This window comes from Toxotes jaculatrix, chromosome 17 (genome assembly GCF_017976425.1).
Source record: "Toxotes jaculatrix isolate fToxJac2 chromosome 17, fToxJac2.pri, whole genome shotgun sequence".
Classification (NCBI taxonomy): Eukaryota; Metazoa; Chordata; class Actinopteri; family Toxotidae; genus Toxotes; species Toxotes jaculatrix.
In genome coordinates this window covers 16572128-16587412 of record NC_054410.1, presented here as the reverse complement: position 1 = coordinate 16587412, position 15285 = coordinate 16572128, and the positions used below count along the sequence as shown (strand labels likewise).

Here is a 15285-nt window from a genome sequence, read left to right as displayed (position 1 = left end):
CTTAGTCTCTGAACAAAAAAACAGAACTGAAAATTTAATGACCATTTAGGGACAAAGAAGCCCAATAATGTCACAAGGTGTCCTCACAAGAGTCCCCAAAAACCCAAGGCCACAGAGACCAAGAGATTCCACCGGAGAGTGATGAGTGACATTTCACTGACATTTCCCAGCAGCATTCAGTGCGGGGCTGTCTCAAGACAGCGTCAGAAATATCTATGGATATGCTTGAATGTGACACAGGCGTTAAGGGATGCAGGTTCTTTCAGGGGACGGCCTCAGCTCTGGGGCCGATGATGAGGAGCCTGGACCCTGGGAGATTGAATGGTAATCACTGGAGCACAGATAATGGATGATTGAAGGCTCTTTCTACGCCGCTGTTGGATTTCAATATCAGAGAGGCCCTAGAATTGGGATTCTTATCAGGGGCGGTGTGTCAAACAAAGGAGAGCTGAGCGTGAAATATGGGGTCCAACTCAGGCACACGACCATGGCGATTAGCACAAGGATAAAAAAGGCCGCACAAACAAAAGAGGGCAGCTTTAGCTGGACAAAGGGCTGTCCACTGCCTTGTAACAAGAGACACGGAAGGAAGAGGGGACATAAAGGAAGAGAGAGTGTACTTGGTGGTAAAAGGAGGATAGGACAAGAGTTTTGCTGAGATGGCTGGAAGATGAATAGTGACACAGCCAACTGTTAAAGAGTGTTCCAGATTCCCTGCTTCTAAAGAGGAATAATGGACCAGCAGGGATGAAATGCAATATACCCCGCCTCAAAGCCATTCATACACATCCAAACAAACACACATTGTCATTCACGTACACACTCATACACCCAAACACACATGGTGGCACGAGGCTTCACATCTCTGCCAAGTCCATCACAAAAAAAACAAAAACAAAACACAACAAAAAAAACAACAAAATTATTCCCATTTATCCCCAGATTCCAAGCGCTACAGCTTGCCAGGAAAGCTCATTAACCCTCCCTTCAAGAACCCTGAGACAAAAGAAGGGAAAACAAAACATAACTAATCAATGAGAACGCACCCATTGAGGGGGGGGGGGGGGGGGGGGGGGGGTGGCAAGAACACGCATCCATTTGGATAACCTGAGAGGGCTAACAGCTTTTGCTTCAGTGTTGTTCTGGCCGGCTACGGGGCGGAGAAAGAAAGTTCATTAATTAAACAGGGCTAGGGGGAACAGATGGAATGGCTAGCTGGATTCTAATCACTTAAAGCAGACAGACAGGTTTTTACACCCGTGCTAGAAGCAGCACCACCACACATCAATCACGATGAACGTGGCTCCTCAATGGCAGTGCAGTCAGAACTAGTCCAGTGGTGACACTGGGGTCAGGGCATTCTGGCTGATTGACAGAGACCAATGACCTATTAGTAAGATTTCATTTTTTTTGTTGATACGTAGCGAGGGCATCTGTAGAATTTTGGGACAGTCTTTCCAAGGGTATAATCTTGAAGCCTGTTAACACCCAATCCAACACAGTCAGTCATTCGGTTACATATTAGCAGCCAATTTGGCATCATTAGTTACTGTTAGGCCTACAAATTCAAGTGTATGCAAAATGCAATAAAAATATTAGAAGTGCCTGCTCAATCTGTGGCAATTTACTACCAAGCCTTAAAATGTGGAGCGACAGAAGACTTTTCTCCAGCAGCAGCACTATGACATGACTGCAGCATTTTCTTCTTTTTAAACAGATACATATCAGTGAATTTCAAAATTCTATACGTCATTGTTGAAATCAGATGATCAACTAGATCATTAGCTATCACTTAGTCATTCAATCTATCAAAGTAAAAATTAATACCCAATTCTGTATTTAGTATGTATTTCATACAGTTTGTAAGTTTGTGTCAGCAGAAAAAAAAAAACATGGCCAACAACTTCTACTTTCTGACACTGATGACTGAAAATTGCATTGGAATTTTAAATATATCCAAATAGAGAATATACTGATATGCCCTAATATCGGTACAGGCTAAGCCGTTGTCACAAACACATAAAATCATTTACACAATTGTGTGGGTCTTGTTTATGTAATTCGACCTGATACACTAAGCCTGAGTTGGGGATGGGACAGGGAAGGCGATCCCACACAAAACTGGCAGTATTACTGGCTTTCACTTTGCCTCTCACAAATAGACAGATGTCAGACATGAATGCATAACAGACGGAGAGAGAAGGGGAGGGGCATGAGGGTGGGGGTTCAAGTTTAAAAATACACAGAGCATGACATTCTTTGGGTTACATTAGGCTATGCAGTTTTTTGTTCGTGCTAGCTGAAAGCCATGGTTTCTGATCATTTCATGTACTATTCAAAAACTGTTATTTTGACTAAAAGCTCCCTGACAGTATATAATGGTTTATTAACAAAAAGTAATCAAATGTAGGAAAATAAATCAAAAAGTGGAAAAAACTGAAATTACCCTGCCAGACTAAAATTACACAGAAATGAAGTACTTCCATTAATTTGGCAAACAACAACAAAAAGCAAACACAGACAATCCGAATTTGTTGAAAAGGTTGCAGTGAGACGCAAACAGGAAGCGTGGCACACCAAAAAAACAGACATGTCCACAGATAAACCATTGTGATTTTGTTGTACCAGAGGCACAACAAAATAAAAGCAGTTCCTGTATACATACAAACACAAACACACAACAGGCACAACAGTTTGACACCAGCAGTGTGTGTACGCTACCCCAGGCGGGGCTCTGGGTCCCTGCTGTTGGCCGTCTGGTTCCACGCCTGCTCTACCTGTGTTTAAAAAGGGGCGGCCCCCATGAAGCTCAGACCTCTGAGTGCAGGCTGGGCTGGGCTGGGCTGGGCCCCCAGGGCTTTCAGGGTGTGGGTGCCTTGCAGCGGACACCTTTTGTTACAGGCTGGGTGGCAAGAGGAGGAGGAACTGATGTGGGAAGGGTGTGTGTGTGTGTGTACTTGGGGGGGGGGGGCAAGGAAAAAAATGAGTAATGCTATGAGTCATTCTGCATTAGCAGCAGGGAAGGGAGACAGGGAAAGGGGGAGTGGATGAGAAGGGGGGTGAAGGGAGAGAATACTTTTGCATGTTGTATGAAGCTAGACGCCATATGCCATCCGAGCTGGGCTGCCTCCTGAGTCAGGGCTCTTGGTTTGACAGGCCTGTGCTTGCCCCCTCCGCACCCCTAAAGCTACCCCCTTCTCCCCTAACTAACACCCTCCTCCCTCTAGGCTCCAGCAATGGGCTACGCAATTGCTTTGGTTGTGCATGGTTGTCTGTGTATGTGTGTGTGTTGGGGGGGGTACTCAGTGATCTGAACACATCGGACATTGTCGTGAGTCCCGGCAGGAACAGCTGGTCAGCTGGAGAGAGGGGTGGGAGGGGGTAGGGATAAGGAGGGGGAAGAGATGGGAGGCAGTGCGGTACACTGATAATGGGATTAGGTTAAAACATTCAGTGGGGGAGAGAGAGAGACCCCTCCTCTCTGCGTAGCCCCCCAAATACTGCGTAAACTCTCAAAGCCAATGCCCAAACCATCCTGGCCAACTCCAGGCAGGGACACCTCAGAGCTGGCCCTTAACCCAACCCCCAACTATCTACCCTCCCAACAGCCAACTGCCTCCAACTAAAGGGGCTGCATCCAGTAATACAGATCCAGTACCAGACAGTTAATGTCATATACTGTGTGACAGTCAAGATGCTTTCTGAAGCTTCTCTCTAAGAATATTACTCTGTGTTACAAATCACTTGGGTCACTTTTATAAGAGCATTTAGTTGGTCATCCCTGTTTTCCATAAACAGGAAGTTGGCTAGTCATACTCATATCAGCTCAGGCCATTACATGAATCCAGCATATAATGACTAGCTTGGAGTCTCACTGTGCCCAGTCAAGCACTGTGTTTCACAGTGATATAGACTGCTGAGTATTATCCATGAGACTGCCGACAGTTATGGCACAACAGCTGGCAAATTAGACCTATCAACGATGCTAAATAATTCATGTGAGACAACACTAACGTGGCAGATCCTATTCATGGCACCCCATCATGCATGCAGGCGTACTTTCATCTCTGCTAGGTGAGGAATCTTACAGTATACAAAAGAACGTACTGCCGTTGGACAAAGACAAAGTGAGAGCGGGACAATAACTTGCTCAGAAGGGGTGTGAGAACATGTAACTGTCAATGCATTGACTGCAATAATTAAGATGGCGTCTGGACAGTGCAGCAAGAGCACACAATGGAGTGCATACAGGATATCTTATTTATTATGCTTCCAGTATTCATCCATTAAAATTACGTACATCATCTTGTTGTGGGCATTCTGTGGGACTGTAGATATGCTCACATGAGCCTGCGAGGGAAACATGACAGACCTCAGCAGCTTTCTGGGTTCCACTGAAAGGATCAAGCCTCGCACGCGCGCACACACACACACATACACACACCACCTAAAAGCCTGGCTCGCATGACTGGCGATGGGCAGAAACAGATTATGGTTATTGATCGCTGCCTGGAGATGGATCTGTGTATGTGTGTGTGTGTGTGTGTTTACGTGTGTGTCAGAGCAGAGGATAGGGACTAAGGGCAGTGTGCAAAAGCTATTGATTCTGTCCAGTAGGGAGGCTATGTCTCTGAATCAAGGTCAGCTCCGCACTGTCTCACCTATTAGAAACTTGCCATCTCCCCAACACACACACACACACACACACACACACACACACACACACACACACACACACACACACACACACACACACACACACACACACACACACACACACACACACACACACACACACACACACACACACAGTTTTTACCCTTAACAATACCCCCATCACAAAGAATGATGGACGGCACATCAAACTCAAGTGCTTGTTGAAGAGAGAAATGAATCCCAGCTTCTGGATGAAGACATTAGTCTACAGTGACAGTATGAAGGATCTTCATCATACAGTAAACGTCAGCAGACAGCAAGGCCACCCAGTGACGGGCGGGGTTCAGGTGACACAAACACACTCATCGTCCCTTTTAAGCCAATATGTCATGCACTTTGTATGTGGAGTGATAAGCTCCACTAATAGAGGCACAAAATGACATTCACTTAGGCTACTCCACTGCCAATAAATCAATAAAAACAATGGTGGCTTAATAAAAACTTCAGTTGTTTTAGACTGAACATTTTGTGGTCACATATATTAGAAATGCAACTGTAAAGTGTGGACTAGTTGCAGACAATACACAAAGCCAGAGCAGCTGCATTTTCCATCAGGCATATAAATAATAGATGATACATTATGAGTTGTCTGTGAGAGGCTTGTGATATGATGTCTATGAGGCTTTGGTGTGTGTCTTGACAGGAGGAACTGACACAAATTCTAAATGACATTGAGATCTGGCCAGTGCACAAGAAAACCAATGCAATGACACAGATTTCACAAATCCTCACAAAATGGGGGGGTGCAGAGAGGGGGAGGCAGAGACAGACGTGATGGGGAGAAAGACAGAGAGACAGCAAGAGGAGAGCAGCTATCTGAAACACACTCCTCAAGTCTATCTGTGTGTGTATTTTCTGAAAATCTTGCTGGTGGCCATTTTTCAATATCAAATCCTATTAGCCTGAGAGATCCTGCGAGCGTTGCAGTTGACTGCTGGAGTCCTCTCGAGCCTTGTGACGGAGCGAGAGAGGGGGCTACTGCGCCATACTGGCCTTTTATCTGGACACACAGGGGTCATATAGCTTCTCTTTGAAGAAATATTCAACTAATTACCTTGGAGAGTGGCCTCACAGGCAGAGAGCAGACTGTGGATTGTTAAGGTATTGTGAAGGGGTAAACTAAGGATGAGGATTTTCATCTTGCACAAAAAAAAACAAAACAAAACAAAACACACACACATGCACACACACCCCAGATGATGTCATTGTTCCAACCTGTGAAAGATAAAGGGCCACATATCCTGAGATGATGGAAGAATGACTACCGGGGAGGGAAAAGTGCAAAAAGCTGGTATAATACAACAACAAATCCGATGATGAAAACACATAAAAGGCTGAGTGCACCTGCCACCTCAAGACTGTTTTGTTCATGGGTCATGCCATTGCTGGACAATGAGTCAATCAGGACATTCATGTGGCATAAAAAAAACTCAACATTATTGTCATTCATTAGTTTTTACATTGCCTCTCCCTTCCAGCTAGTCAGAGTAAGAGCAGACAGACAGACATGCAGACACTTATGCTGGCAGTGTGCATTGCCTGGCACATTCATTCATCTCCTCTCTTGGAGTGCATGAGGCCTGGCAACCTATCAGTGCCAGAGCTCCAGAGGCAGTGCTTATCTCCTCTCATAGATCATGCCTTTGTGCTGTCTGCTCCTCTGCTAAGGAATGCCAGGTAAGGCTTTTGTGGCCCAGCACAAGCCTGGTACTGTCAAACCCACCCCCCTCCACTCTCACAGAGGCAGGTGGGCCTGTGGCTGGCCCCCCTCTGGCACTGAGAGTCACACTGGGCTAATTCACTTGGCGTTGGGTAACAGACATCTGTCACTCAGGATGCCCCCAGGGACACACAGACAAGGCCTGATATAGAGGTGGGGGGCCCGGGGATGTGATGCGCTGTGAAATGCATACAGGCAGACACATACTTACACACACCCAACTGTAAACAACATGCACAGGGTGTGAGAAAAATCCTCTGGTGTAAGTAACTGTGATACAAGAACTTGATAATAACTTAAAAACCGCAACAGCAAACAGCAAAACCAAAAAAAGTTAAGGGCCTAAAACAATAGATACTAGTCTTCCATCTAAATGAAACCTCCTTGGGGGAGGTTTCTATAGCAACCGCCAGAGGGGCAGCGTGGTTCTGGTGAGGCGGTGCTGTACATGCTGTCCGAGGAGGAGCGGGGCGTTAGGGGAGATCAGGTTTCCCCCTCCAGGGCCCATCCCGACTCTGCCCCCCATCTCACCCCCCAACTTTGTGCTGCTGGCATTCACATGCTAATTCATCTCCATTGGTGATTACACTCCCTTTAAACCAACTGACAACTACAGCTGGAGTCAGGCTCTTAACGGCACACTGTTGGATGGATGGGTGGAGGGATGAGAGCGCGTGTGCGTGTCTGTACGCACTTGTATGCATTTGTTGATGGCGCTCTTATTTTGGCTCTTTTTGTGCTCCATAAAACGGTAGTGATAGATGATGACACATTATCTGTGCTCCTACCCAAAACAGCCTCACACAACCTCCCATGCTGCTCCAGGCTGTGAAACAGTCCTGGCCTAATAGCTGTATGTAAATCAGCCAGCCCATAAAAATCAGTGTCAGCATTCAGCTGTGTACGTTGGCTGACGTGACAAGCACGCCACATGTCTCAATGAATTTACCCAAATGGGCTGCTGGTGGTGCTGAAAATTTATGCTCAGTGGTGTTATGCATCTAATGAAATCATCATAAAAATATTGCTAAATGTATGCTCATAACATTAATGGTCTCAGCTGTATGGGTCATAAACGGCTGATCTTTTTAAATTGTTGCATTCCTCTGACGAGCCATCCCCCATATTAGATAGTGAGCAGCAAATGAAGCAGAAGGCACATGGAGTAAAGGATACAAGCTCTGGTAGAGAGTCAGCCGGGACTTGACAGCTCTGCTGGCATTGATACAGGTGGCCCGCACCAAGCTTGGCAGCAGCGTCCCAGTGACGATGGCGCCATTAAACAGAGGCCCAAAGAAAGGAACCTGAGGAAGTTAAGAGAGGAAAAAAAAAAGAAAGAGTAAGAAAATTGGGCATTAAAACATCGACATTGACACAAAGTTAATTTTGTCAGTTTCCTGTCATTTATATGTAAAAGCTCAAAAATAAAGAAAGGGATGGATAAAAATCTTTTTGTTCTCTCTTTCTTTCTTTTTAACCGTTTCTCCATCTGCTTGGGGCAGGGTTCAAGTTGAAATTGTATTTTACCTAACTTTGCATGACAACCACACATATCTAATGTGAATCAATGTTAGGTAAATGAAATTAAAATGACAATCAATACTAAACAATGCCCTCATATTGAGCTACCGAACAAATACAAAGGGCCAATATCCATTTTAGCGGCAGCGCGTGAGTGTGTGTGGGTGCATGCGTCTGTTCATGCATATTGGAAGGGGGCCCTTAATTACAGAAGCTCAGTGGTCGTTGACCTGGAAGTTGACGTGAATGTCAAAGTCTCTCCAAAAGGTCCTGCTGTCTTCAACTTGGCAGTTCAGTGAGTATAATAACCAGTCAAATTAAACCATAAATGGATTTTAACCAGAAATGATAAAGACCAATTAACTTCATCGCATGTTATAAAACTAGAGTCACACAGTGTAAACTAGCATCAGACATCTCAGTGGATAACTTTACAGTCCTGTTTATGTATGGAAACTGTTGACTTTTTCCAACATATCTGAACAAGCAAACATTTGATCTTCTTTGAAGCAGTGCTTATTAATAAAGGTGATAAACAAATCACACAAAATTGACATTGCACAGTCATTTTTCAAATCCATAAAATGAATCAGGAGTTCCAGATTAGGTGCCAATGAGTAGAACCTCCTTAGGGAGCACAGCTAGAACCTGTCAAGATCTAAAGACTTGTCTAAGGCCTGTCTAAGAAAAAAAGACTGTGGATGCTGATCAGTTTGGCAAGGGATTCAAAAAGATCTCCAACTTATAATGGATTATGGAATTCAGTCCAAAAGCAGACCACCTGAAGCAAAAAAGTTTTCCAAGAACCCCAAATTTCATCACAGGATCTTACAGCTGTTGGTATCAAATTGAATGTGTCTACAATCAGAAAGAGACTGCACAAATTTGACCTGAATGGGAGGGATGTTGGGAAAAATCCTTTGCTGTCCAAAAAGAACATTAGAGCAAATCTACAGTTTGCCAGTGAATTTACAGGCAAAGACCAGTCGTTCTGAAATACTGTGCTCTGAACAGATGAATCCAAGACAGAGCTGTTCGAGCACGGTAACAGTAGACAGGAGAAGAACCTCACACCAACTCTGAAGCAGGATGGTGGAAACGTTATCGTTTGGGGTTGCCTCCCTGTCTCAGGGACTGAGCAGCTTGCAGTCACTGATTTAACTATGAACACAGCATCATAACAATGAGTCCAAAAGCCATCTGTCCAAAAGCTGAAGTTGAACCGGAAGGACCTTTCAACAGGATAATGATCCCAAACATGCTAGGAAATCCACCAAGGAATGGCTTAAAAAGAAGAAACGGAGGGTTATGGAATAGATTGGTCAAAGCCCAGATTTGAATCCCACTGAAATGTTGTGATTTGAAAAGGCCAGAACATCTTGCAACTGAAGGAATGTTTGCATGGTCAGAACATTTAGGCTAGTCGATGTCACGGATTGGTGGACAATTATGCAAAATGCCTAAAAGAAACTATTTCTACTATATTTCTAGCCTCTGAGGCTAAGGGTGTACTTACGTTTTCCACAGAAGAAATTTAAATTGATATTTTTGTTTAATACATGATTGAAAAAGCAAATTCCTTGCGGTTTTGTTCAAGTATGACACATTTATCATTATGAACTGTATCAAAGTGGATCACGTTTTCTCGTTGAAATATGTTGAGGGGCTGGGCTGAAGCTAGAATCTGTGCATTAAATCATCTCTGAACTTAAGTTGCCATACTCCTCTGAAGTCCTTTTTATCCTTGATGGATTTAACTGTCAGACATAAAGTGAATACAGTGCATGAACAATAAAAACAGGCTCTCATGGAGTCTTAATAAGTGCAGTTAGCTTTAGAGTAAGAATAACACTAAGTGGATTAATTTTCACAGAGATGAAAATAAAATTGTGACTATGACAATCAAGCTGGCAACAAACCTTGTCTGTAGAGGAGCAAATAACTGATAAATGAATGAGGAGAAAATATCGGAGTGCAGGTGACTATAAAACATGGGAAGCACTATAGGAACAGTACAGCTATTTCTCCAGAGGGATTATGGATCCTTTTGGGGCTGTTGCTATAGCTTGGACTGTCCTAATAAAGCTAAGCTGAGAAACAACTGTTTCTTGTATTATATTATGTAATCCTCTCTGAAAAATTAATTGTTTGAACGATAATTAAAGTCTTAACAGTGAGAAACAGAAAACTGATTATATAACATCTGAATAATTTTGCCTATGAATAATTGAATGGATGTATCAGAGCATTTGAGGTCAGCCATCTCAGATGAAGAAATTTCACTATCCTCTGGAAGGCCACACACTGAGTGCTGTACTATGGAGTATCCAAGATGAAAGCCAGCCAAGAAAGGCTAGTAACCATCTCTGAAAGCACATACCCACAGTGTGGGTAATAATGCACTGCTGGAGTGGGAGCCTTCAGACAGAAACCGCAACAGGAAAAAGAACCTATAAAACCCACAGCAAGTCTGAATAGAAAGCAAGCACTAGGGACTGCTTTAACTCATGAACAGAGAATGGAAATTAGTGCAGTGCTGAAAACAGCCTGTGCGGTTTTGTTGCTTATTGTTCCTGGAAAATAAGTTGTCATCTTAAGCACAAAAGAAAAAGCAGCAAACTAACAAATGTTGGATGACATGCGTTAAAAGTTACTTCCCACTTCCAATGTGTTTTGTTAACTAAGTCCTCTGATGGCAGTGCTTTACCTGTGGTTTCTTCATGATCTGGATGAAATACATGTGGTTCTTCATCGGGTAGATGACAATGAGCACGTCTCCAAAGTCGGTTGGGATGATGCCACGTCGGTAGTCCCTCGTGTGCTCTGACCACACTATGTGCACCTCGTCATTTCCCAGGTGACGCAGCTGTCGAACAAAACAAAATCAGTCTAATCAAGTACCTGGCGAGCGCAGGTCATTTTCATCCCTGCAGCGATGATGACAGGAATACAAATTCACTGAGATTAGAGCCTTGGGGTTTATTCAGTTGACACCTTCGGCCCCCATGACCTCTAGAAGTTTAAGGACTGAACTGAGGGGGATGAATAATAATAATAATAATAATAATAATAATAATAATAATAATAATAATAATAATAATAATAATATACTATTTACTGCTGGCAGGTCAGCGGAGGCTACATAAGTAATTATGAGCACTGCTGTAAAATAGTGTATACTAAAGATTAAACATAAATACAACAGGTGCAAGAGCAAGGTGACTGCTTACAGTAAAATCAGAAACTGAAAACAATGGTTTAAATAGGGGTCTGGGCCCCTGGGTTTGACTCTTTTTATAGCCTTTTTCATTACAAATTCAAATTGCAAACACAAAATGCACAAAATTGAGCATTTTAAAACCAAATAATTCAAATCCAATTAACTTTCTCCATCAGAGATAAAATTGCTTCCCATTTCCACTCTATTCACAAACACAAATGAAACCGGGCAGGACAAGAAGATACACTTAAATGACAGGAAATTGACTGATGCTAGTTTGAAACAGGTAAACAGCTTTCCTCTTTCCAAAGTAAAACAGATGGATACAGCTACATTATATTCTCTGACAAGTGTAGATCACTTATTAGGTGGTAGTCCAGTGATGTCGAATCAAGCTGTCCTTCCCCCTTCTGGGCTATCATGGACAATGAAAAGTGAGCCTCTACTCAGAAGAAAACATCTGCCAATGTACTGTGGGCCTAATGAGCTATTAAGAAACATGCCCTCGCCACCAAAAATGCAATTAGCACATTCTATTATAAGCCCTTAATTATGGTAATACGGTAATCTTAAACAAATCCACGGCATGCTGATTACTGGAGCTCGCCAGTTCAGTCTGTCTGTCCAAGGATCAGCAGGTACCAACCAGGTCAGTCACTGGGACAATTTCAGAGAAAATGTTGAATATGCATTTGTGGTAGACAATCAAGACTGGGATGTTAATTTGGGTTAAGATATTAGCATTTGGATGAGCTGAATCACAAGTTTAATGAGGATGCTTATGCTCTCGTCAATCATCTTCTGCACCGATCTATTTATTCCCTTGTTAATCACATCCAAATGTTTGAGACTTCTTTAATAAAATGTGATTCAAGTCAAAGGCTCTTGTCCAATTAGCCCTCTTTGACCTCCCACCCAGCCAATGGGCTTCACATACATGGAGACAGCAAACCAGAGGACCCCAGAACACAAGAGGCTCCTTATAAAAACAACCTGCAGCAGCCCAGTTAAGCTGCAGTGCCTGGGGGTTAATGTGATAACTAAAGCACCCGTCTATCTCCCTCTCTTACACACACACACACACACACACACACACACACACACACACACACACACACACACACACACACACACACACACACACACACACACACACACACACACACACACACACACACACACACACACATACATACACACACACACACACACTACATGGCCTGACCCCAACCCTGCAGGTCGCTTCTATAACCGCATTACTGAAGCCAGCTGCTACTGCTGCAGTCTGCACTTCCCTAAAACCCACAATTGGATTGAGGAATTCATGGTTTTCCCTCTTTTCTTTTTGGTTTAGCTGTTTTTTTTCCCCCTCCATCGTCTTCAAACAGGCGATCTGCCCAGTGAGAGCTCCCCCACCCTATGCCTCTACGGTCACAGGCAGTAAAGTGGGCGACTGTCGGACTAAAAGTGTTATTTCTAAATTGACAGGGAAACATCCTACTTGAACACAGACAAAGGCCGTTTCTCATTCCAACCAGCCCCCCCCCCCCCCCCCCCTCCCCCAAAAACCTCGCCCCCTCAATCTTTTTCTGAAGCATCCGTGCATGCAGCCAGTCTGCCAATTTCTGCTGGGCATGTGGCTGGTGTGGAGATCTGTGCAAGGTGAGCATGAGCAATTACAGAAGTTCCAGAGCAAAATGAATGGAAGTGGAGTGGCAGCACACTCCGCTCTGGGCACGGCCACCCCTCCAGCGCCTCACTCTGGCCAGCCAAAGTCAAAATCTTTACTCAGTCTAACTAATTTTTGTGGTCACTAAGCACAGGTTCAGGATAGGTTTGGAATGAGTAGGGGGTTATTTGTGAAACAGAGAGGGGGTAGGTCTGTGGAGGACTGGAGGGGGGCTGGATATGAGGACAGCCTGATGAATTTCCCTTCTCAGCAGGACACTGTATGAGAAGATTGGCAGCACGGGCAGGGGCCTTGCGGCTCATTTCTTCGTGCTAACTGCTACTGGTGCACTACAGCTCAGAATCCCACTGCAGAACCCAATCGATCGCTCCTGTGGCGGCAGCAGGAATTGGATAAAAGGATCCTGCCGGCATCCGGCCGGCGCCTGCCCTAGCAGGGAGAGCTAATGGCTGAATCCAGGCCCTGGTCACAGCACACAGGGAGGGGGGCAGGGGCTAGTAGAATCACAGTCATTACCACAGCGGCACATGCCCTCTCTTCACTCATGCGCCTGCGACTCTCTACTCCTCAGGCCTGGCTGACCAGGGTCACTAATCAATGCCCGCACTCTGGAGTCACACCTCCTGATCACAGCTTAACACAGAGCTGAAGGCTACAACAACATACTGTTCTGGGCAGGAAAGACTGTGTAGCCATTTCACTGCATCAAACTTGCAAAGCAATATTTTCTAATTTTTCCCAACAGACTTGTGTGCAGTTTATACAATACATACTACAATGTCACAGACAAGCAGGAATTATCAGAAAATGATCATAACACAGGTTAAAAACAGATCATGAGCATAAAAACATGATTTTTACCTTTTTGGTGAGGCAGTCATCAGAATCAGATGGCATGCGCGTGGAGACGTGGAAGATGGCTTCCACAGTGGAGGTAGCATAGTAAGGAGCTGTTAGACCTGTGCTGCCATTCCTCTGGAGGCCACCCATAAAGCCACAGTGAGTGGCCAGGTCCACCTGGGGAATACATGTACAATTTAGTGTTCTGGGTGTGCCTGCTCATCCATGCGGGCATATTTAGGCTGTATCTATGGATACAGGAGGTGTGTTGACTTGAAGGTGTGCTTGTCAGTACCTCCCATCCCAGTCCAGACACAAAGTCCTCATAGGCCTGGCTGCCTGCGCTGTTAGACAAGATGGAGCACTTGTCTTCTTGGCCTTCTCCAATATAGAACACAGCAATCTTGTGCGTCTCTCGACTACAGAACAAAATATATAGTAGTCGATATTAAAAGAACAGTAGCACAACAACCAATTTTACAAACGCAACAGAACTTGAAAAGCTTCTCACTACTCCAGCCACTTCAGATAAAAATGCTTTGAAATGTGAATCCAATGACTCAAAACACTACACCTAGCTTATCAAGGCAAATTGTGTGTCTAAATGTAATTGAGTTGTTGAATAAAATCAGGAGAGCAGAATGTGAAAAAAAAAAAAAAAAAAAAAGAACTTTGTCTGCAAAATTTTTCCACTATCTTTCCAGCTCAAACATAATTACTTTCCCTGTTGCCATGGCAGTTCATCATGCTGGGTTCGATTTAGGGGACTTTACATGCTCGCGTACAGGTTTTTATTGCCCAACCAAGTCTGGCCATCTGGGAGAATGAGGTCCAGGCCTGAGGGCATTCTTTAATAAGCCCCTGTCATTAGCAATGTGTGGAATACTTATTGATTGGACTAAGAGAGACACAGTAAGAGAAGGACAGCAAAAGTGATAGTGGGAGACTTTCAGGGCTGTGATCAGCACGAGGTGTTACAGATTAGGAAAATCATGGGGAAGGAGGAGGGGGGGCAACATGACGCTGCTTTGAACAGAGGGCACTAAAATATAAACCATTAAGTGCGTGGTGTCTCATTTCAACAGAGAAAAATCACAAAATTAATTTTCTGATAAGACATTACCACTGCCTAGAGTCCAGGTTCTTCAGTTCTCTTAAGAGCTTTGAATTTTTCTTCAGCAAATGGAAACTTTTCCTGTTTGAAAAAGACAGATGTGATTAGATATAATATTGCCAAATGTAGTTAATTCAGGAAGTTGCCACACTGGCACCAATGTTTGAACAGTCATTAAAAAAAAAAAAAAGTGGTACACTTTTCTAGCAAAATGTCAAAATAATAAGCTGTTTCAACTTAAGTTTCGTTTTGCACTCTGGATTAACAATAGCAAAAAAGGCACAGGTGCAAACAGCAATCTCCTACTAGCTGCGTGCATGTTGCACCATCACCATTAAGAGGTGTAAGCTTTTAATTTACAGGGAAGCACAGCAAAGATGTGGCTCTGTAAGGTAGACCTTAGTGAAAACAGCTGGACACTTTTACCCTGTGGAGAGAAGATTAAGAAGCTGCAGTGTGCTTTT

General features: G+C 44.0%; 1 protein-coding gene across 4 annotated transcripts in view; it reads right to left on the bottom strand.

The window, feature by feature from the left end:
• Window positions 1-15285, bottom strand: part of ralgapa2 (Ral GTPase activating protein catalytic subunit alpha 2) — an 88794-nt gene that overhangs the window by 21188 nt on the left and 52321 nt on the right. For all 4 annotated transcript variants that reach the window (XM_041060166.1, XM_041060169.1, XM_041060170.1 and 1 more), the window contains 5 exons: window positions 14831-14902; window positions 14003-14126; window positions 13729-13884; window positions 10665-10823; window positions 7613-7740 (listed from right to left, as the gene is read on the bottom strand). In XM_041060166.1, the coding sequence (XP_040916100.1) occupies window positions 7613-7740; window positions 10665-10823; window positions 13729-13884; window positions 14003-14126; window positions 14831-14902 (639 nt within the window). The remainder of the gene's footprint in view (window positions 1-7612; window positions 7741-10664; window positions 10824-13728; window positions 13885-14002; window positions 14127-14830; window positions 14903-15285) is intronic.